Source organism: Haplochromis burtoni, unplaced genomic scaffold (assembly GCF_018398535.1).
Source record: "Haplochromis burtoni strain Fernald_Lab_line unplaced genomic scaffold, NCSU_Asbu1 Contig_9, whole genome shotgun sequence".
Classification (NCBI taxonomy): Eukaryota; Metazoa; Chordata; class Actinopteri; order Cichliformes; family Cichlidae; genus Haplochromis; species Haplochromis burtoni.
In genome coordinates this window covers 2,037,974-2,061,709 of record NW_024582370.1, presented here as the reverse complement: position 1 = coordinate 2,061,709, position 23,736 = coordinate 2,037,974, and the positions used below count along the sequence as shown (strand labels likewise).

At 41.6% G+C, this 23,736-nt stretch overlaps 1 protein-coding gene across 2 annotated transcripts in view; it reads right to left on the bottom strand.

Moving 5' to 3' along the window:
• Nucleotides 1-23,736, bottom strand: part of lrp1ab (low density lipoprotein receptor-related protein 1Ab) — a gene marked incomplete at its 3' end in the record, with an annotated part of 75,273 nt that overhangs the window by 33,290 nt on the left and 18,247 nt on the right. For both annotated transcript variants that reach the window (XM_014339135.2, XM_014339139.2), the window contains 17 exon segments: nt 46-126; nt 230-346; nt 741-866; nt 1,143-1,283; nt 1,561-1,683; nt 1,778-1,967; nt 2,056-2,278; nt 2,602-2,782; nt 2,935-3,171; nt 3,299-3,442; nt 3,553-3,742; nt 4,571-4,793; nt 5,193-5,355; nt 10,751-11,011; nt 11,143-11,271; nt 11,460-11,579; nt 18,677-18,814. In XM_014339135.2, coding sequence (XP_014194621.1) covers nt 46-126; nt 230-346; nt 741-866; nt 1,143-1,283; nt 1,561-1,683; nt 1,778-1,967; nt 2,056-2,278; nt 2,602-2,782; nt 2,935-3,171; nt 3,299-3,442; nt 3,553-3,742; nt 4,571-4,793; nt 5,193-5,355; nt 10,751-11,011; nt 11,143-11,271; nt 11,460-11,579; nt 18,677-18,814 — 2,787 coding nt within the window.

The window sequence follows — 23,736 nt, the reverse complement described above, 5'->3', positions numbered from 1 at the left end:
CTACAGCACAGCGTGACAGGTGGGGAAGGGAGGGATGATACTCACCGTTGTCACAGCGCCAATTTATATTGATGCAGCGGCCATTGGCGCAGGTGAACTGGGTGAGAGGGAAACAGGTTGGATACGCTGCGGAAAGGGAGCAAAAGAGGAGTGTATTTAAAAAATATTTATAGAGAAAAATGTGATATTCAACGAAGAGCAACAAAATGAAAGAGCAATAAAGACTCACCACAGGAATCAGGTTCATCTGAGCGATCTCCACAGTCATCATCAAGGTCGCATGTCCAGGAGATGGGGATGCAGCGCCCACTGGCACAGGGGTATTGGTTGGGTGGACATGTGCGAGCTGAAAGGGGAAATTATACATTTGTTCTCTGCTTATTTTTTAGGGTCTGCGCTGTTACAGAATCAAACCATGCGAAATTGCCTCAAAAAGTACTCAATCTATCTGACACACTCAGAGAGCTTTAACTAATGGTGCTAAAGATTTATACATCTTCCTGAACTCTTTGTAGATTGTTGCTGGCATCTGCTGCATGACTAAATGCAAACTAACAGATCACTTTGGATCGCTTTACTCTTACATGCTTCCTCCAATTAAAACAGTTTTAAAGCGGAGTCATCCTCTGATGACTGCATTACTCTTTTCCGATATGAGCACAGCTGTATGGTCTGGAATTTACTCTCTTTCTCCCTTTCTGTATGCTCTCCGAACTAGATGCAACTCAGCTTGTATATACCAGAGCAGGTGGTGTTCGATTCATCCTCATCGTTTCCACAGTCATTGTCACCATCACACAGCCATCGCAGGGGGATGCAACGATTGTTTTGGCATTTAAATCGCTCGGCTGAGCAGGTGTGCTGGTCTGGGGGAAGAAACAGAAAAGAACAAAATCTTAGAAAACAGTTCAAAGTCTGTCAAAGAAGCAAATGGAGAACATTCGAGTCAAATGTGACCCTTTGCTTTTCGGTATCGACTCATGATGTCAGAGTTAGCAGGCACGTAAACGCCGCATGGAAAGAGACAGATGTTGGAAACTTTAGTTTGCCCTCTGTCGGGTTGCGTTAGCTAAGACCCTTAAACACCCTTTTGTTTATCTTTGTGTTGCTGTGTAACCATGACAATGATGCAGCACACTTACAGCAGAGCTCAGGGGCTTCATCGCTGTTGTCCAGACAATCGTTGTCCCCGTCACACTTCCAGCGCTCTTGGATGCAGCGGTTGTTCTTGCAAGCAAACTCCCCAGGCTGGCACTGGGGTGGGGGAACGTAGGCGGGGTTGGCTAGAGAGGAGATCAGGGGTAGGAGCAGAAACAGATGAGCCATTGAGACAAGAAGCGAGCATGTGAACAAAAGCTTTTTAGTGACCAAGTCGGCTTTTGTTAGTCAGCTCTTAAAGTTATAAAAATATTGACGGAGCTTAGTCAGAATTTCTGCACACATTTGGAAACACTAACATTTAAAATCTTGCAAATTGAAAGCAAAGCGTGGATTTTGTTTTTAACTCATCTCTTGTACTGCCAAGCATTATCATGTTCTACTGGTAAGACAGCTAGGTACCTCTGCAAGTAACGTTATTGCCATCAAGGATCTGATCATCAGCACAGGCGCAGGATCTGCCATTAGGAATGGCGAGGCACAGACTGCTGCAGCCGCCATTGTTGACTCGACACGCGTTGGTTCCTACACGAAGTCAAAGTGGGAAGAGACGCAACACAGTGTCACGTCATCTTATATTTAATGGGAAAAGGGAAAAAATAAGTAGAAGGATACGTACCTTGCTGCTGGTGTGCATCGTACACTCTGATCTCAAATATGGGCGGCCTCTCATTGCGGAGTAGAGTGACTGTTTTAGTGACTTGGTCCAGTTTGTAGATGCTGCCACCGCGGTACTCGTTCCAAAACAGAAATTGTTTGTAGTGGCATAAGCCAAAGGCATGGTTAAGCTCCTGCCCCTCATACACCACCTGTTAAATCGAGAATGCATCTCCAATTCTAGTAGGATAAAATTGTAATCAGACAACACATACGACATAGTCCCAGAGTTTCACCAACCTTTCGCTCAGTGGTGTTTAGGTAAACCATCTCAATGCGGTCGTAGTAAGCATCCACCCAGTACAGGATTCCCTGGGGAATGTCCAGACTCAACCCATTGGGCCACAGGACAGTTTTGCTAGTGAGGAACACTTGGTGATGCGAACCATCCATCCATGCTTTCTTGATCTTGCCTCTGTTGCTCTCTGTGGGATCCTCCTCCCAGTCAGTCCAGTACATCCATCTGGGAGACAAGGTGAGGTATTACCACATTCGAAAGGTGAGACATTTCTGGATCTGAACTGCAGAACCTCTTAAATATAGCTTTACGCTGTGATGCTCTTTGATGCAACATCCCACAACAAAACAAATGAGGGAGTATCTAAAAGAAAAGAATCTCTTGAAAACCTGCCAGCTCCTACACATAAATGTGACCAGCGAGTCAAACAAAAACCTACCGTGTAAGCAGCCCACACAACTGCAAGGCACTCAAAACATACTTCATCTCAACTGAATGCTGATGGAAAGAAGATTCATTAAGTTAACAGCCCCTCCCTCAAGTCTCACCCGTGCTGGGGGTCCACAACAATGGCTCTAGGGTGGCTCATCTTGCCCTCAATGAGAATCTTGCGGGTCCGTGAAGCCTTCTCCAGCCTGGCAACACTGATAGTCTTCTTTGGTCCATCGTCTGTCCAGTAAAGATTATTTCCCATCCAGTCTACTGCTATTCCCTCTACCGTGTGGATACCTGAGATAAGCAAAAGTAGTCAGTGTGAAAAAGCTACTGGCTGTCCAATCCAAAAGAATAAATAGAACTGAATCTGAAATAAGCTGACTTCATTATTATTATTTTTTTTTATCCACAAATTCTTTTTAGTAGCCTGAATTTTCAGTCTTTACCATCCTTCAGTATGACGTCTCTATCTGTGCCATCTATCTTCTGCCGCCCGATGATGTAGCTTGTGGCATCAGCAAAGTATATGAATTCATTGGTGGCGTGGAAATCCAATGCTCGGGGGTTCATTAGGTTCTCGATCGGAATCATGTACTCATCGGGCACTTTGGCGTTCATGTCCATGCCCCTGATGACTCCAGGACGACCCTTGCCATACACCAAGAACAACTCGTGGTCCGGCTCTGCAGAGAAGCATCATAAATGAACAATTATTCTGTCAGAGATTTTCAAACCACTACTACTTCATTCCCATCTCCCATCATCAAGTCAAAAGGTTTTCATCTTAGTCGAATCAATTTCTTCACTCACTCTTGCAGGATTTGCCATCGCTGCCGAGGCTGAAGCCCGAGCGGCAGCGGCAGGTTCGGGTCTTGTGGCTGTTGCTCAGCAGACATATGTCAGAGCAGCCCCCAGCTTTTCCGAACTGATCCAAAGCACACGCGTGACTACGCACTGAGCGAGGAAACAAGCGCACAACAGTTATGTAACGATTTGCTTTGAAAAACACATTTGCCTGGCAGTAACTGTTATTTGTGGACGTTTATAAAAGTCTCACTGCGCACCTTGAGGTTGACGTCTCTGATGGTACACGTGCAGCGCAGCTCCCCGATCTAACCGGGTCACCACCTGGAAGTCGGAGCTGTTGAAGCGGTTTACTCGAATCACGGTCGTTTTGGAGTTGAGGTTGCCTTCGTTCGAGTTTGTTGCATAGAGATAGTTCTCAAATACAGTCAGCCCATACAGATGCTCGATCTGAAATAAGATAAAGGAGAAAAACATTGAGGGGAAAAAAGGGATGTTGCATGTTAGACATAATATCTCTGCATTCTTAGCAAAAGGGTTTGCTCAAGCTGGCTGACTAATAGTTTGGGCAATATCATTTGTGCACATTTTATCTTCAACACTGTCCTGCAAATCCAGCTTAATTCAACTTGTCTATTGAGTAATTGATCGGTTTAAATTTAAGAATGTGAATAATCTCTGTAAGACAGAGAAAACTAGAGAAACACAGACAGACAGACAGATAAAGAGTGAGTGTCTGAGTAAACTTGGCACGGAGCAGCACAAAGGCTTCACTCCCCATCTGCTGTAAAGGAAAGAGGGGTCTTACTTTTATAAGGGTCTATTCTGTGCAGCTCTCCTCTGCTGTCAGAAAGATGTATGGGCTGAGATCATATTACCTCCCTCCACCTCTCACACAAACACACACCACCACCACAGTCCTGATTTCATTAAGATCATTACTTCCCTATAAGTTTGAGCCAAGCTCCACTAGGGCCAGACTAATATGTTTAGCGAGGCACTAGCCAGGAAAATCACACACTCTTTAAGTAATATCAATCAAGGCAATAAAAAGGACCTATCCCCAGGAGAGGCATGCACTCTTTGCCTGGACACACAGGAGACAACGGGAAAAGAGCTTTTTCTCCAAACATACGATTAAATCAGAGATATGGAAAACAGATGTTTTGTGAGTACTAAGCTGGGTTGATAAGATGCATGCAGAAGCCTTTATTCTTGAGTGCGTTTGCGTGTGATTAGGTGTATTTCTTATGGTTACACTGATCCTCAAATCCTCACCATCAGACCCTGGATGATGGTGTGCCGATTCTTGCCCTCATAGTCCACCACTTCGATGTAATCCAGGTAAGCGTCAGCCCAGTACACCAACCTGTTCACCAGGTCCAAAGTGATACCGTGGGGGAAGACAATCTTACTGTCGACCAGCTTAGTGCGGTTTTGCCCGTCCATGTCACAACGCTCCACCCTCGGTGTAGACCCATAGTCTGTGAAGAACACTTTTCTGTAGCAGGGGGAAGAGGATAGATTTAAATTACAGAAGGTTTCACAGAAAAGGAAATGGACTAGATAAATTTAGTTGACCACAACTAGGACAACTGTATTAGACATCGGAATTAAATAAAATTATTTAAAGACAATTGCAAAAAAGAGAAATGATCCTTTTAAAAGGAACTACCAGATAACAGATTGTCAGTATCAGGAACCTGAAACAACCAACATGGAAGTATTTATGTCGAAAGAAGGATCCCGTCTAGGTCCGTGTCTTGAGAAAGTGCTCTGATTTTCGCCTGGCTGCTTGGTCAGCATGTCGCCTGATCATAAGACAGCATTTTCCTGTTGAGCAGTGCTAAAACAGGATGAGGGCAATCTTAAGTCAAGGAGCCTGGAGGCAAATACAGACCCCATCACTGGGTCCAGGGCGATGCCTTTAGGGTTGTACAGCTCTTGGTCCAGCAGGGTCACACAAGTTTTGCCGTTCTTGTTGCAGACAAACACCCGGTCGTCCACGTCATCCACAAAGTAGAAGTTGCCAGTCAGCCAGTCTATAGCCATCTGCTCCACATCTGATGGACGCAGAGGAGAGAAAAGGAGAGAAGAGCATGAAACAACAGGATAAAAAAAGAAAGAAAAAACAGGGTTGTGGGAGTACAGTCATATAACTCTTAGTCATAAACCACAATGAATCCAAATATTATGTTATTATCAAATTTTATGATATCAGGAACCGTTCCAAGAATACCTGCTATCTTGATACAAAAAAAATAGCAGCAATGAATTAATGTTATTTATTGTGTAATCTTGCAGGTTGTCCATTACAAACATTCCACTTGTGTTTGATTAAGGCATGTAGAGTGCAGGGAAGGAAGGGAAAAGAAAAAGGTGTTGTGTTAAGAGTTAGAGGTGAAGTCCAGCACTTTCTAAACCTTGTAAACTCTTATCAGTGAGTAAGACAGAATTCCCTCGCAGACCTCATGTCTGAAGACATGCTCTTGAGTAAGATTATTAAGTATTAAGCTGACACTGACCCATTAATTGCATGCGTGCAGTGCAGAAGGGTCTACATGATTTCAAATATGAGTCAAACTGACCCGAAACTCTTGCGACACCTTCATGAAGGATGTCAACATTTTGTATCCGCTTTAAGTCAGTTTAAGGAAGGAACTTTGCAGATGGACGCACTGATGGGAAGAGATGGTTGTTTTAACAGATTCCACTGCATATTCTTTAAAAGCAAACCAGATCACTGCACACACACACACGCGCGCACACACACACGCACACACACACACACTTGCTCTTGTTTACATATGCTTCCATTAACCATTTCAAGTGTGTTAACCTGAGGTGCCTTTCCAAACCTCTGCTAATTTCCAACTCTTCATTATATGCATTTAGATTATAATATAAACTCTGATAAGAATTTTTTTTAAAAAAGGATGTGAACAGATCAAATCTAATGGCTCTCTTACACTAGACCGAAAGTAGGGTGGCAATATCCTCGCTAGGTAGAGTTAAATAAATAAATAGGTGGCTACCCGCTGATGGCACTGAATCTTTTCCACAATCACCACAGCTACTTGCAATCAGACTGCAGGTACTGTGGTGATCAACTGGTTGTCCATTTGGGGCATTGCTGGTCACCGCGTGCAACGTGCAACACTCTTGAGCAACACATTCAACCACTCACAATCATACAGTGGTCACCTGGTTCCATCCCTCTCAGACAGATTGGCAGGTTTGTAAATAACTGTTGTCCAATTTGTAAATGCAGACAGTTTGTCAGAATGTTGCAATCAGTTTGACTCAATCAGTAGTTTTTGCCAATCTATCACAGTTAATTGTTTGTAATTGCCAACGTGTCCCCATTTAATCATCTTAGACACCAAAAACTGTTTTTGGATGGAGACCACATCATGACCAAAACAAAGGGACCAAAATCAGAAAGCGCCAACTTTAATTTGGGCTGCATGCGTTAACACATCTGAAAGTGAGCCAGTAACCTCTCCCCAAGCTTTGAGCATTTAGAGAAATAACTGCACTGGAACGCTGCAGCAATGCTTCGATCAAAGCGACACAGAACTTCAAAATGCAAGGACTACATGAGATTTGAAGTTTGCTTGATGAAATGCCATAAATAACACATTTTTATGCGATTGAGGAGAAGATTGATAACTCTCACCATCTCACATCAAAACTGACTATACATTAACTAAACTAAAAACAACATGGCCAAAAGTATATAGGCAAGTAGCAAATGTTCAGCAGTCCTGGGTGTTTCAAAAACACCAGGATCAGAATTCTGACAAAAGAAAAAGTTTCTCATGAAGTTGAAAGGGATAGTGATATTCCCATTGGTATCTCTCCTAAAACCCAACTCCTCTACAAAAATCCAGCTGGAAGCACGCCTGCACAAGGCATTGATTAGATTCATATACAGAGTACAGAGACAGTTGTGCAACCCAGTGACTGCTGCGTTGTGTAACAACCTACGGAGCCCCTTACTCCAGAGAGCCAGGCAGTCTGTTGACGTCTCCACTGATGCAGCTTCTGGTAAGTGGAAAGTTTGCTGGGAAACTGAATGAACCCACCTCTTTCTTCTCATCTAACCACTCTACCCTCCAACCCCCTTTTTCTCTTCCTGCCTGTTACACCTACAGCTTCAAGCACTTGGAGGAAAGGTTTAAAAAAAAAAAGAAAAATAGGAAGCATACAAGGACACAGCCTTAGCAGTTCTTCAAACTAGACAAATGTCTTCTTATATTTACATGTCAGTACAAAGCAGGAAAGATGGTGATTTTTCAGCTTCCATAATCCTCTTTGTGCCAAGAAGATCCTATTAATCTGCACAAAAACGTCACTGACCCCTAAAGAGCAGAGTTTTAGGAGTACTGCGATTATGCTTGTCTACAGGGATGTGACATTTGACCTCTATTTAAGAGGCAGTTATACTATGGCAAATCTCCCCCTGGAACAAGTAAAAAGGAGATGTAATTACCTAGATAAGAAGATCTGATGAAAGACAAAAACCTTACATGAAACCTTCTGAAAAAGATGCCCAAAAAGGACAACATCAGAAAGACAGACATGGTGAGATGTGCTGGTCCCTGCTGTGGAGCTCCGCTTAGAGGGTGGAGAGGATGGGACGGGTCAGCTCTGCTCTCCTTTTATCTTCACAGTAGGAGAATTAAACATGCAGACAGAGCTGGCCACATCTGGAACCTTTGTACATTTATCTGCGCTTCTCTTTCAGGCTCCCAAAAGCTATAAATCAACCAGTTCATGTGAACCCTGCATCAACCCTACACCTATCCCTAAGTCTGCCCAGCGTGCTATTACTAGAGCACCTGATCCCTGCTTCTATTAAACAGAACAGACATAAGCAGTTTATACACATGAATGTCCAGTGAATCAGGTCCAGACATTGTCTGCAGCTTCCTTTTCACACATGTAGCGGACAGCAGGAGATTATCCGTGTCAGAGAGATGCTTACTACCTGAAATACTATGTTTGGTTTAGGCGACGGTTGCTGCCAGGTTTCACAGGATATGACACAAAGCAGCACACTCACGTCCTTACTGTCTATTCTCTGGACAATCACCTCCTTTATTAAGCCTAATGTACATTACACAGACGCCGCACTAAGGGACCTGGAATGATAAAATTTGTTTAAAGCCTGGTCCGACACATTCGCCTATTTTAATTGTCACAAAAAATTCCTCTGGGTAGCATCTGGAAAAGTTCAGGGCAGAAGCGAATATGTTAAAACCTCTGTAGCGAACAGGTTTGGACCAGTTTTATGAGCAGATTTTGAGTTGAAGGAGGTTGTACGGGTGCACTCTTATCTCAAAATGCTTTCTTTTTTAAGCGTCGCAGTAAAAAGGATACAGAGGAAAACAATATATAATGAAAAAATCCAACAAAAGAACGGATGAAAGTGTCAAATCTCACTTCATGAAACATAATGTTACTAAGTAATGGCTGAACGACTCAAAGGTATTTGGCTTTGTGTGCGTGCGCATGCTGAAGTGACCTGACTGGACATGACTTGAGACGGCTCGAGGAATGTAAGTGAGTGTTCAGGCTGACATAAACCAACAGAGGAATGTGAATACCATTGATATGACCACTCACATATACATATTGCTTCAAGGTGTATCATATAACTACCTTCGGTTTCGCATTCTCAATTTCATCCTTTCCTTTAAATTTCATTTGGTGTTTCTCCCGATTCCACACCTCACAATAATTTATCCCTTAGACCACTTAAAAGACCACACTATCAGGGAACGCGGACTTGGGTTTGCATACCAGAAATAGAAAAATCGGTGATTAAATTAAATTAGACTTATATATTGCCAAATCATAACCAAAGTCACCTCAATGCATTTTATATTGTAAGGTAAAGACCCTAACAGAGACAAAAAAACCCAAATCAGATGATCCCACATGAGCAAGCAGTTGGCGACAGTGGGAAGGAAAAACTCCCTTTTAACAGGAAGAAACCCGGACAACCAGGATCAGGAATAAGGAGCCATCTGCCACGACCAGTTGTGAGTTTTGACTCTTTTATTAAAATGATAATAATATTCCGTGTGACTGTGGACATTTTCTATATCAAATCAGATCACGGATTCCTAATTTAGGCGAGAGCTGCAGTGAGTATACCACAGGTATCTTCAGTATGACATCTGATATCTGACACTCGCCAAATACATTTATCAGCAGTGCTTCTTCAGGTTGATAGAAATGTTTTTCCCCGAAATATAACTGTGCTGTGCTTTCAAGAAGACGGGGTTCAAAAGAGCACTGGACCAAAAAGCAACAGCAAAAAGCCAACACAATAAGGGAGAGACGGGATATGAGGGACTCATGACTGAATCAATAGACTGGAAAAACCCCAGAGTTTCTAAAGCTCCTAGCCTCTGCCCCGGCTGTCAACAGTGACGACTATTACACAAGCTTCATTTGAAGTGGATATGAGCCAAGGCACTTTCAATCATGACACAGGTTTTGTGTCCCACACTTCAGGGTCTACACACCCCAGATTCTCCACTTCTTTTCTTCCTGTCTGCTGTTCTTCGCCTGGGGCCAGGTTCTCAAGGGAAAACTTCTCACATGCATGTATGTGTTTACGAGCATGCAAACCACGCCCTTGCTTTTTGTGTTTTGTCTGCAAATTCTGCCCCCATTCTTAGAGAGTAACGGCTCTGTCAGCCAGGTGAATAAAAACAGACCTTGGCAGGCTTGCAATCACAGATAATTCATTTCAGCATTATATGAGTAAGTCTCTCAATAGAAAGTAATCATATACTGTGCACATCCATTTGTGTGCATCTGGTTGTTACTCGGAGCCTGTGAGTTCACACAATGACAATGCTACCTTCACAAAACAGATGTGCTGCCTATCCACCACATCTCAGAGGACAAAATGTACAGTCCTGGGAAAGACTTAGAAAAAGGCAGAGAGCACTTTTGTCTGGCAAACCCTAGTGCCAAATACCATCACATAAGAGACCAGTGTCTGATCATACTAGCATGGGTCAAACAAAAGCAGCGGAAAAATACTTTTCCAGGCTTCTGAAAAGCTCCGCACAGTCAGTGCATGAATCAAACTTCCCAGCAGGTTGCTTTTACCTGTCAAGAAGTATGCAAATGAATAACTAAAGGCATGCTGGCAGCCTTGTATGTATTATATAACTAAGTCTGCTACACACACATTGCTTCTATGGGATAGTTTAGTGGTGTGTCAGGGTGCCCCTGTTCTTTAGAGGAAAAAAAATCTTTTGAAAAATAAAGTTGGCCTCAGCATTTCTTCTTGGCACTTTCAAGTTGGTTTGAGCTGTTTTTGGGAGACAAGCTTACAGTAGAGTTTGAGCTAGCAAACCCACAGCTGACCACTTTTAAAGAAAACAGGAAAATGTAAACTATGTCAACAACTGTCTGTAAACTTCTACTCACGGTGCAAGCTGAGAGAGATGTTGATGGTGCGGTTGTTACTGACAGACTTCAGGTCTTGGATGCTGGCACACTTAAGCTGGGTGGCAGCGGGGGTATCACCCACATCTATCCAGCAAACAGTCTCCTCCGCATAGATGAAGTCCATAGCCATGGTCTGTTTGGTGGCGATGGAAGGAACCCGGGTCGCGGAGCCACTCAGGGAGGTGCATCGGATGTTGTTAAGGTTGGCGATCAACAGAACCGGCAGACGATCCACAGGCTCTGGGTGAGGTTAACAATTTTTTTAAGTAGAGGAGATAAAATATTAGGAAGGAATATGATCTCCTGCATAATGTTTTGGCCAGCGTGAACTATAATCATTGGGCTCTGTCGATTCCTGTCCACCCCCTCACCATTTTTGGCTTTGCAGGAGCGGTTGTCTGGCTGCAGGAGATAGCCCTCCACACAGCTGCAGGTGTAGCTGCCTTCAGTGTTTGTGCATGTCTGACTGCATGTTCCATACACACCACACTCATTGAAATCTACACAAAGAAACACAAAAGCGCATTAACACACACAGTAAATGATGAAACTTTAAGATAGTGCTCTCTTCTCTTCCAAAGACTGGTTGAATCACCTCTACATGCTGTCCCCTGCAGTCAGCAACCAGATGGTTACTTTCTGTTTGTCTTAGGCCAAACTAAAATGAATTTGCCAAATCACCACCCACCTTTACATTTCTTTCCATCTGCAGCAACCTCGTAACCATCTCCACAGTAGCAACGAGGCCCATCATGAGTCACTGCACAGCCAATCTCGCACCCATGGGAGGCACAGTCTGGTGCGTTTGCTAAACCAGGGAAAACAGAGCAACATAGAGCGTGTTAAATACTGCTGAAACATGAATACTATTAAGGATAGCAGGGATGATCCCAGGGCAATCTTAACAGAGGCATGCTATCGTGTCCAATCCTATCCTGTCTTACAGGACTGCAAGACTGCGAGTGCATGTGAATGTGTGTATGAGACAAAAGGACTGTGGTTAAGTGTGTGTATTCATCTGTGCATGTGACAGACGCGGTGATTCGAACGTGCACACATTAGAGAGCTTCTTCTTTTCCAGCCTCAGAGGAAACTCACGGTCACATCCTTTTGGCATGAAATGAAAGAGGGGAATCCGCACATCCTCTCATCATGGCCTCTGTAGGTTGTGCATGAGCATGCAGAGGTGTGTGTCGGGCCAAGAGCATAAATAGGGTTGTGTGGCTGTGATAGATTCTTGTCACATGACACTGTTCATGAGTCCAGTACTAAATACATTAAAACAGTATGTACTGTTTGTCATGGTGCTTTAAGGTGACTTTTTCCTCATTCAGTGAGGATTTCCAAAGCTCCCTCAGCAGAGACACGCATATAAATCGTTTCATATTCCAAAGTAAAGTACACAGATGAATCAGTGTTCACCATACAACTATTTGCATTAAAGCAAACATTTTTGTAAAGGAACATTCAACCACTTTAAGTCATTACTTATTTTGCTGCTCAATTACCAGATTAACAAGTCAATTCTTTTTTAAAATTGGTTTTAGGACTGATTATTAGCTAGATAAGACTTCATCTTCTAACCTCATATCAATATGAACAGCAGGACCGAGGAGAGAGAGCATAGAAAAAACAAAACTTAAGGTCAAAGCAAATTTCCCCCAAAAATAGAAAAGATAAGTAAAAAAAAGGAGGCTTCTAGCAGCACAAAGACATTTAGCTCAACCTCCAACAAAAACAATGTAATCGTTCATACACTATGTGTACTGCAGCTAGTCGTGGCACGGCTGTGAAGAGTGGAGACTGGACCTATTGAAGGACCCTTATTATATAAAGCCTGTGGCACTTTAGGCAATAATGACTCTTTTGTTGTGGCCCCGTTGAAAGGAAGAGTCTCCAGCAAACATTGTGGCCCATATCGAATCCACTCAGCAACGCTCACGCTGTGAGAGACCACAGGCAAGCAGAGAGCTAAAATACCCAGCATGTTTATCACAGCCCAGGTTCATGGATTCCATTTAGCAAAGGCTGGGTGAAACAAAGAGACATTATACTTAAATATTATATATTATATTAAGGAATATTCTAATATTAAGGACTATTCTGTTATATACCATAAACGCTATTCATAAAAATCCAACAAATGAAAAATTATTAAGTGGAATCTGTAATGATCCGTTATAATAACGGTCCTATGAATTAAAAAGGATGATTTGGTTTTCATACGTTTGACAGAGTTTGGTCAAAGTAGGTTCTGGATTTAAATGGAGAGCAAATTCATGTTAAAATTAAGGCTAATGTATCGCTGAACAAATGTAATATTTTACCTTAGTCACAGTTTAAAAAAAAAAAAAAAAAAAAAAGGATTCTGGGATGTGAACATGAAAAACGTACTTCATCCAACCTCAGAGGAGAACAGATGCATGGAGAAAGAACTGAAGAAACAATTAAAAAAGAAAAGAAAAACAAGAAAGTGAAGGGAGAGGAGAGGCTGGAGGTGTAAACTGCGCATACAGGACTCGAGGATGAGGTTAGAACGTTCCAGCTCTAAGCAAACAAACAACAGCTGTATGTCAGACGTTTGACCAGAGCTAATGAACGAAGCAAACAAATCACACAGTGACACACTGGAGACCTTCAGTCTTAAACCAGCACGCCAGAGTCATTGATCCTGTTACTGCAAGGATGGCAACCCTCAATTTCACTATAGACCTCTATGTGGAAGAAGGGAGACATCTGATGTGAGGACTAGCAGGCTAAAGAGTTTTTAAACAACAAATTTAGTTTGAATGTCTTAAAATTCATGTAAACACTCAAGGCATCAGTGAAAATAGGATTCATGTATAGTAATGACAGAAAAGGTTGCTACTTGAACTCTGAGGTTTCAGTAAAATCCCACCAATATGTGTATTCTGACTATTTGTGCTAAATTAGGGCCTGCCTTCAATTAACACACACACACACACACACACACACACACACACACACACACACACACACACACACACGAGTATGTGCAAAATCTGCAAATGGTGTGATTAGCACGACACAATAGCATGAATATGATGAATAATAATAGGAGAGAGGGCGGAGATGGAAAGAAGGGAAGAACTGTCCTTGGACTCATTTCCTCAGCCCGTGAGGAAATTTATGAAAGTTGGCATTTTCCTCTAAAACCCAATCATGATGCTGACAGGCTGGCTACAGCAGTGACACAGGCTGAATGAGACAAACACATTTTGGTGTTGAGTTCATACAGTTAAAAAACAAATGAGTGACTTAATGAATGTCAGCAAAAGACAATTTATCATAATCTATCCACCAAGTGGCTTGAAAATGAATCAGCTTTATTTTCTAAAAAAAGCCTTTATTTCTATACATGATATCATAACTGTATAAAGGGGCGATTTCAGCGTGTGACATTTTAAAGAAAGGCGTTTCACAGGACATTCTTTGCGCTCTCACTGTCTGCAGACAGGTTTACACATGCTTTTGCCTTCTACATGCCACAGACGGAAGCCTCACATTATCCTACGTTGTGTCATTAAATGATGGCATTTGTCACGTTCACGTTTTTTGGCCCCATGTTTTGTGAAAAAAAAAAGAAAAAAAAAGTTCTGGCAATCTGAAGATTTCTTTTTAAAAATGGTCTATATGTGCACCTTACATGTTTTAGCAGTTCACATTAAATATGATGTTATTGTATCTCGAGTTAAGACGCTTCATTCCCTTAAACTACTTTGTGACTGTGAGCATTACAATTGTGGATTCTATCGCACACTTTATATTGTAGTAGCTGATGGCAAAAGCTAACATTACTATAAAGCTATATGTCAGTGAGCATACAATGTATCTACTGCCAGTTGTTTGCAGGCTTGATAATCAAATAGGGCAAATTAACCATTTGCAAACACACATAGTGCAGCTTGAGTAATGAGCAAACAGTAGCTAGCTTATTCCCAAACAGTGGCAGTATGCTGCCCACATGTCTAAATTTAAACTTGCATAAATACTCAAACACAAATGTACAACGACTCACAAAGTACACCTGCTGTAGCACATTCCCGTGCATGGCAGCAGCACAACTTGCTAAATAAATTCAATACATGCAATTTCTTTTATCTTCAGCCAATGATCATTTATGATTAGATTACAGCACTGTAGAGCCTTCACTGACACTTTTAACTGCAGCCCATAAACCAATTTAGGTCAAGACCCACTCATGAATGAAGCTTATAATGTAGTATTTCCACAGGCAGCTTCAAGTCCGATTGAAGTCCGATGACCGATTGTCATTGCACAGTTACACAATGGAACGTGAAGGACAATTAAAGCTCTGCATAAACAACAGCGATAGCTCACTACAATAATCAGGGTTCCAGTGGGGTGCCTTGAAAGAGAGGGGGGGGGGAGGGGGGGGGAGACTCAATAACACTGCCATGACCCCATTTTTTCTTGCCTTGTCAATCATTCACATCTAAGAGGCAGGTCTCTAAAGTTGCGTCTTGAAAGAGAGGCTTCCTCACCCTCAAAGGAAAGAGAAACGCAGGCCTGCAAATCAACCACCTATACGACAGAAGGACTTCATAACTGCCAACAGTCTATTTGATTAAACAGGTTTCATTTACTTGGTTTGAACTCTCGCAAAGCCACATGGTAACTTTTCAAATGCTCTTGTCCTCAGCAAGGCACAGGGACCTATGGCCATTAAAACATTATACATCGCATTTATCTGCAATATTAACAATAAACTAGAACTACTATCTTGAGGTTGTATGCTTCAGTTTGCTAGTGAAGCTTCAGTTTACATCCATGTCTTTGCAGACTCATTGTATACATTCATGTCACAATGACACAGTGTTCATATTTTTGCTTCTGTAGGCCACCACAGCAGATTCAAAATGAAGCAAACTGTACAATGACTGAAGTGTAGTCTTCAAGAGGTTTGACAAAATAATGTCATAATTAACTTTTGGAAGTTGCAGTTATTTTCTGACCACTCAAAAATATGGATGGCCTCCTTTGCATTAAATACCTGCACAATAAGAGGTCCAATGAACAGCTAGAAACACTTGGAACCAACTCCAGATCTGTTATGTCTTTAATATATGAAATAGCGAGGACACTGGATACAACTGGCCATGAACATACTTATTAGTCAATGCTCCGGTTCCTTTTGAGCTTGGATAAGTAAGTCCAACATTTTCTGAACAATATTCTGTTAAACATCCTGAATTAAAGTTGAGATGTCTTGACTGCTTTACTTCAAAGGGCATTTTTCAAATTGTGTCCTTGTCCAAAATCTATAAACCTGTGTGCCCATGTAGTGAAGACTCCGGCCACAGACTTTATCAGACGATATGATCACAGTTACTTTATTATCTTATTAGACATTTATGCAGTTTAATAATATCAATTTAACAACTACCTTCCTTTTTGACAACCTACTTTTGTTCCTAGATTTAATATGGGATGACCAGTATATAAAGCTGGATGATATCATCTTTTTCTAATTTGCTCCAACTAGTATAATCACGCAAGATCAAACTTAAAGGTGACCAACATTAGAGTATATTCATGCATTTGTGTTATAATTTCACTGATAATTGTAAATGTTTGCATACAGTCAGGTGTCAAATTAACTGTCTGACTCACATCCCATCAAAGCACTAATGTTGATTCCCTTTTATCACTCCAGTACATAAAGCGAGCTACTTAACCGCAAGGCTTTCCGCACACTGTGAAAAAACAGAAAACATATTTTAGAAAGCTTGAAATACCGTGCAGCATTCCCCTTTCTAACCGCTTGTCAACAACTTTGACAGAATTACTCAGAAACGCTGAATGACAAAGTGTGCTTTCAAATATCAGTGGCCAGGTATACTTGCACAACCTGGCAGTTTGTACAGCAAACACTACGAAGCTTGTGAAAGCCTTTTCCCTGAAATGAGGCGGTCTCACAAATGCCAAAAGTTCTGGACACACAGCTCATGTGTTTGGTTGCATGAGTAAGAATGTGACTTTGTGAGTGTATATTTGTGTGCACATGTGAGGGCATGCATGTATGCATTACAGGCACACACACATGCCGGTGTGTTTAAGTACTTGTGTGCGTAGAGCGCTGCCTTACTGAAAACAGCTGGACCTGTGTCCTCAGGGACAGGCAGTGCACGTTGTAACGGGATGACATCATCACCGCGTTGCATAAAAGGCTTGTGTAGCAGTGATGACCGCTGTGTGGGTTACTAACACTTTCACCCACACTGTGGTTCAACACATCTCATTTTCTTCTGGTCTCAACTAATCACACAAACTTTTTTTTTGTAATGACTCAACTCAGTGTGGAGGATTAATATTGATACAGCGTGGTTCACGATCACTCTTTGAGCACATGGAAGGAAGCAAACTGAAAATAGAGATAGAACCTTGCATCAAATGCCTAAAGCTGTAAACTGATACAAAGATAAAGCCAATAAATGATAAAGAGATCAGATCTCTGTGTTGCTGATAGTGGAACAGACATCAGACACTTTGGTTAATATGTTTTTTTAAATGGCAAAAGATTAGCCAATGTTTGAGAGCTCAGCAGACTCACCCTTGATCCAGGTCTCTGATACTCTGAAACTTTACTGTTGATGGTAAATATCTGATTTAGATTTAGTAATTTCATATTCCAGGAAAAGAGCAGCACAATGGAAAAGGAGAGGCACAAAATTACGAACGCAGATGTCCCAGGATTGAGTCAGAGCTCTGTCAAGGCCAATACTCTGAAAAACACCGTGCATGCACTTCTGCAAAGAGTATTTGAACTAAGAGTTTACATCAAATATCAGCTCATAATAATGCATATTAGAACTCTGCCCCCCTCTCTCCAAACAGCTGCTGTGCCTTGCACCCCCCCCTGTGGGGCCCCTCTGGGAGCTTTTCTACTGCAATGTCATTGCAAATGGTGTATAGGTAGTTTAAAGAGGAGTGGTTAAAGTTTGTCTGCCTGTATTATTGCAGGGTCTTTACCTTACAATATAAAGCACCTTGTGATTTGGCGCTATATCAATAAAACTGAATTGAATTGGCATGTCTGTTGACAGGCTGCCTGTATAACCGAATAGTGAATATAAACTGCTGCGATCCACACCCTTGATCCAGATCCTTTATTATCGCTCTGATTCACTAACAAGTTTCTTAGTCTCCAAATAATTCAGCTGACACACAAACAACCCCACCAACCAAAAAAAAAAAACCCAAAACAAAACAAACAAACACTGTTGTTTATAATGGAGCACTGTAACAAAAAAATAATTTCCCCCAGGGATCAATAAAGTATTCTGATTCTATCCTTCTTGGCAGATGTGACAAAGCCAAACTTCAGACAGTTCCAGGATATCTGAGCACTACCTTGCAGAATACTGAGTCAGCTCTCAAAAGGCAGCCAGTGTTTGCTCTTTTGTCAGCTGCAACAAAGAAATACACTATGGACTCAATATGTTCCATCACTCATTCTTCTGTTGTCTCTAATTAATAGGGGAGGATGTGATGGGATTTTTCTCAGCTGTATCTGGTCTGAATGCTTATTATTCCTGCTAGGATTGGGGGAAACAGCCTCATAGCAGAGCTGATTGATAAATTAATGACTTTTTTTTCCCTTGAAAGAGAAATTCCATAGTAATTGCACAAGCTAGAACAGGCCAACTCATTAAATGGCCCAACAGAGGGGATGACTCGATAAAAATGATGGTTTGGGATGGAAAGACAAGAACATTTTCTTTATAACAGAAGCTGTCTGGTTAATTTTGACCCACAACAAAGGGCAAAAGTGTCAGTATGACAGAGGAGAAGGTGTGTGTGTGTGTGTGTGTGTGTGTGTGTGTGTGTGTGTGTGTGTGTGTGTGTCACTTTGTTTCCTACCTCTGCAGTGAGGCCCCTCATCCCAGCCGTCAGTGCAATCAGCGACTCCATTACAAAATCTGCTTGCATGGAGACACACTTCCACATCCAGGCATGGATATTTATTGACAGGACACTGGTTCACTTTGTTGTGTGTGCCTGGAAAACATGCAAAAGATTTTTTAAGTAAAAGCAGATGTATAAGGCAATATTTTAAGGCAGTAAAACTCAAAGATGAAGCAGAATGATGCATGCATCTAACACCCCCCCCCCAAAAAAAACCCCTAACAACAACAAAAACAAAAACACATCGTAAATTCACAACTGAGCTTAATGAGGCTTCATAAAACTATTAAACGCATTTTACATACTTAAAAGTGAATTCCTGGCATCAAAAGAATTACATTTCTTTATGACTCATTAAAGAACTCTTCTAATGTTGCTTAATTTTATAACATTTATTGAGGAGGCTGTCATGTGCAAAGAGAAACTGTACAGAGATTTTCCTCTGTTGTCCATTAGTTTTGCATACTACTCTGGTGAGGTGCTGGCTTATTATTTCCTAGTATTGGATGGACAAAACCCTTATAGTTAAATCCGCGACCTTTAAGATCATCACAGGTGAAAGATTCCCCAAAGGGAATTGTGTCTAGGGATGGGGATTGATGAGGTTTTATTGATACCAATTCCATTATTGAATTTGCTAATCGATCCAATTCCCTTATTGATTCTTGACCCAGTTTCATATGAGAAAACAAGTATGCCTGCAGATTTCCAATGCAGTACAACTACTTTATCATTTATTTAATCCCAAACAGACTATCGCTTAATGCTAGATGAAGAAATGAAAGAATGTCATTTATTGAAAGCTTTATTTGAAGTCAACTAAAATGATGTTAGGCATCTGTACAGACGAGCTGCTCGGCTGGTAGCACTTGTGGTGCTCATCCATATCGCATCAAATGCATGACACTTGAGCAAGTGAATCCTGTGTTGCAGGAGATGTTTCTCCTGGCATTCCCACCTCAATAATGATGTTAAAGACATTACAAATAAGTCGTTATCATGTTTCTGCATGAAGCAATGCTTTGGATCGCTTCATCCTCTCTCCCGTGACCCCCTTTTTCTGATAACACTAGACGTGCATGTAGCAATACTGTTGATTTGCAATCAGTGTGCATTGCCAGCACCTGCGGACGCTGATAAAGGAATTGATAAGCTCCAACACCGGTTTTCAGTTCCAATCCCTATTTGTGTCTCCTGTTGGGACACAACCAGCAATATTTTGGCTTGTCTGGCAAATGTGTAAACCACTGCACAATAGAGCCATCATAAAACAACAACATATATTAAAACTATTCTGGGCTTTATATACTAATAATAGAGTTTTAAAATAGTATCACCAGTGTGCCAGAGAGGCAGAATTCAGAAAAGGGGTGCAGCAGTCGCTGGCTACATAGAAGGGCTAAAATTAAAGAGATAAGGCTAACATTAATAAACATTTGCAGATAAAATGTTTTATCTTTTACTCTAAATGGCTCACATTACTTACTATGGTTGACTCTGAGTTCCAGTTGGTTTAGGTCACTTCTATTATCAGAGAACTAAACATTTAGCTTTATAAAAAGGGCCTAAAGTTATTTTGCTGCCTGTATTTACAGGCCATAATGACTTCGTTTTGCTTTTAGATTTGCTGCTGTAGGCAACAAGTTGCACGATTGGTGCACAGTGTGTGTTTTGTTTTTCTAAGGTGCAAATTTGACACTAAAGGCTTCCTGCATGTGTTACAGCACAAGTGATACACAGCACGTGCAAACATGCGGTTACCTTTAATGCGCCCACATATTAAAAGAGAGTTTGCAGCATAAGATCACTTGGCAGACACTGAAGGAAATTTTTAAAAGAAAACACTGACAAATACTGAATCTTAAGGAGTGCAGAGGACAGGGGCCATAATGTCCTCTGGCCTAGAAAATGCTGAGTTTAAAAAAAAAGACCAAAACATACAGTAGAGGCAGCGTCTCTTCCCTCGATCTCTCCCACTCTTCTTCTCTCTCTAGCTTTCCTCTCGGCCCACACTGCAGAGTAAACAGTTTGCCTTGGCTGTTTTTCTTCTTCTTCTTCTTCCTCCTCCTCCACCTCTCTCTCTTTCTTTCTTTCTAACATCTGCTGACCCATTTTAGAAAAACACTTGAAGCAGAACAAATAAAGTTCACCTCCTTCACAGGAAACAATCTGCAGAGTTCTGCAGAATACATGTTGTGCTGGGATACGTTTTCAGAGGACGGTATCTGAATATGCACATAGCTCGAGCAGCCAACCTGCTTCAGGTGTTCGCATACACAAATTCTCAGTTTTCTGAATATTAACCAGCTGATGCAGCCAAACTGCAGTTTATCTGACACTAGTTGCAGCTTTCCTGATTGTAAACCCAGCAAAGCAAATGCAGGGGAATGAAAACATAGTTTTTAAAAACTTGCTGTGTTATATCTTTGTATAATGCATATCGTTTGAGTCTTAAAAGAAAGTTACACGTCTCTTAATGCCCAAGACAAGCCATAACATACATGTGGGAGAAAGAATATTTGCCTGCATGTCGGCATTCCCTGATGAAAACCACTAGCATTCCTTCTGAGGCTCCCTGATCCATCCAAGAGAGATTAGTAACCACACACTGAACATCACATTTAACTCTGTTAAAACAAGTGCCTTAAAGTGACACGAGCTTCCATAACGATCCCACATCAGCAGCCTGCGTGGAAAATGTGCCACATTCAAACTTCTCATACATCTGGCTTAGGGAGGAGAGTAGCTCTCCCGTATGGGGGATGCTAGCATATTAGCAGCCCTCCTACAGCCTTGGCCTCTAAGCCAGCCTGATTTACATGCAACACACTGCCAATGTGGGGATTTTTACATAAACGACAGTACCAGGAATAATCTGCCATGTACACTGGAAAAGAAACCCTGCCAAGGATTTAGCATTTGTCGTCAGTTCTCGGGGGAGTATAAAAGACGAGTCGGAGTGCAAGACATCTGAATTATACCAACAGCAGAAACATGCATCTTTGCAACTGTGTGTCGAGGGAGCTTTTTTCTTGAAATGTGATCTGCTGACGACTGAGCAGACAGGTAAACTCACACACTCGCTAATCAAAGTAAACCAGGAATCGGATTTCTGTGCTCTACGGCCAGCGAGAGACTAAAAAGATTGATCTCTGCTTTCCATCACACCCACAACAGGCTCTTCTTCTACACACATCTCTACTTCTGCTGACAGGGCAGCAAGCAGCAGAACTTTTTGGAAAACACACTAACAACTGCTAACAATCAAAAAGACTGACTTGTTTGTGTTTCACAACACAGTAATACATTGGCAGGAGCTGAATAACGACCAGCAGCAGAAAGCTAAATAGAAAAGACAATATGGAGGATTAAATAACTTGTGGGGGACAATAGACATGAACCCTGTACCGGCTGCTCCAGTTTGGGAAATTGTTGGCAGTGTATTTTACTGGAAGCAGCCTTTTTCTATTACTTTGCAAAGCTGAAGGGGAAATAAGACGTTTTAATACAGCTCTGCAGCTTTTGGTGAGCATTTTTTGCTTAGACCAGGTAAACCAGGTAAAACATCTCATCAGTGGGCTGCTTTAACTTTATCTGGATAGGTTTTCTGCAGCTGCTGAAACCTTGAAGTAAGACAACAGCAGGTGGCGTTTCTTAGCTGTTTGCTTTTGCCAGTTTGTAACAGCTGAACTTCTTTTTCTTCTATCAAATAATCTATTGTACTTAAACTGTACAATGACAAAATATAAATTATATGAACAAAAGGGGTATTTGGATCGATCCCATTCTGGTTTGAAGTACTTCAAAGTATTACACGGCCTACACGGTGCTTTCAGTGACTAATTCTATCTACTGTTCAGTTTGAATGGTTTCTAATCTCAAATCTGGTTTCCCAGGCATGACTAATTGTTAGTGACCTTTCGAAGCCGATTACGCTGACTGGTTCTCACAGATGGTTTTGACTCTGCATTGTCTTTAAAAATAATACAATTTTCAAACAAATCCTATGACAATAATAACGATGAGAATGAAATGCAATTTGTAACAGTTTAAAAATGAGTGCTCCATGACAGGAGAAAACCAAACACAGGAGACGTCTTCACTGCTCGAGCCCAGAACTGAAATGATGTCAAACAAGATGAACTTTCGTTTGCACCCAGCTTTTACAGACTTACGTGGTGTCACTGATGCAAAGGTGTAAACAAGTCAGAAGTGCCGTTTCTGTGTTATAAGATCACTAAATCCATGTTGTTAGTATGTAAAAAGTTGGGCTCATTTCTTCTTTATGGTTTATTACTCTTACAATAACCAGTGTTAAAGTCTGTAGTGGTTGGGTATTTCCTTTGCCCGTGCTCAATTTTTAAACATGCAATACGTCTCTGAAGTGTTTCCAGCAGCGAGAATGCCGCTGACGCACTGAGTCGGAGTAACGTAACTTGTCGTAACAATGTCCTCACCTGATTCATCATTTCAAGCGTTCACATATAAGAAGGCGAGGAGTTTCATGAAAAGCTTCCCGGCAGCGATTGTGAAAACAAAACAGGAACAGAGAAACTTCTACGTTGAGCCCCAGGTCTTAGTTAATTTATTCATTGACTGCCAGGAGGTTCGCACATAACAAAACAACTTTACCGTATCTCCGGCCTTACCTTGCATTTCATCCTGCAGTTTATATTCCACTTTATTCACATTCTCACAGCATCATTTATTTACTGCTCTCCACAGCAGCTATTTTCACGGTTATGCACATCACTGTGTCTTATGGTTGCCAACTTTCCATCAGTTTCAATCACAACACAGCTCAGAGCAAGGGACTGTTGATTGTTCTGTTTGCTTGTTGGGGAGGTCAAGCCCAACTTTTTTCTTTAAAAAAAAAAAAAAAGAATATTAACCGACAATTTATTTGTCTGGATTAAGTCCCTCATGCTTTTGTTATCCCACATAACCAACCCCCCCCCCGCCAAAAAACCCCATCTTTGCTGTCAACGTACAGAAAGAAACACCTCACTTAATTC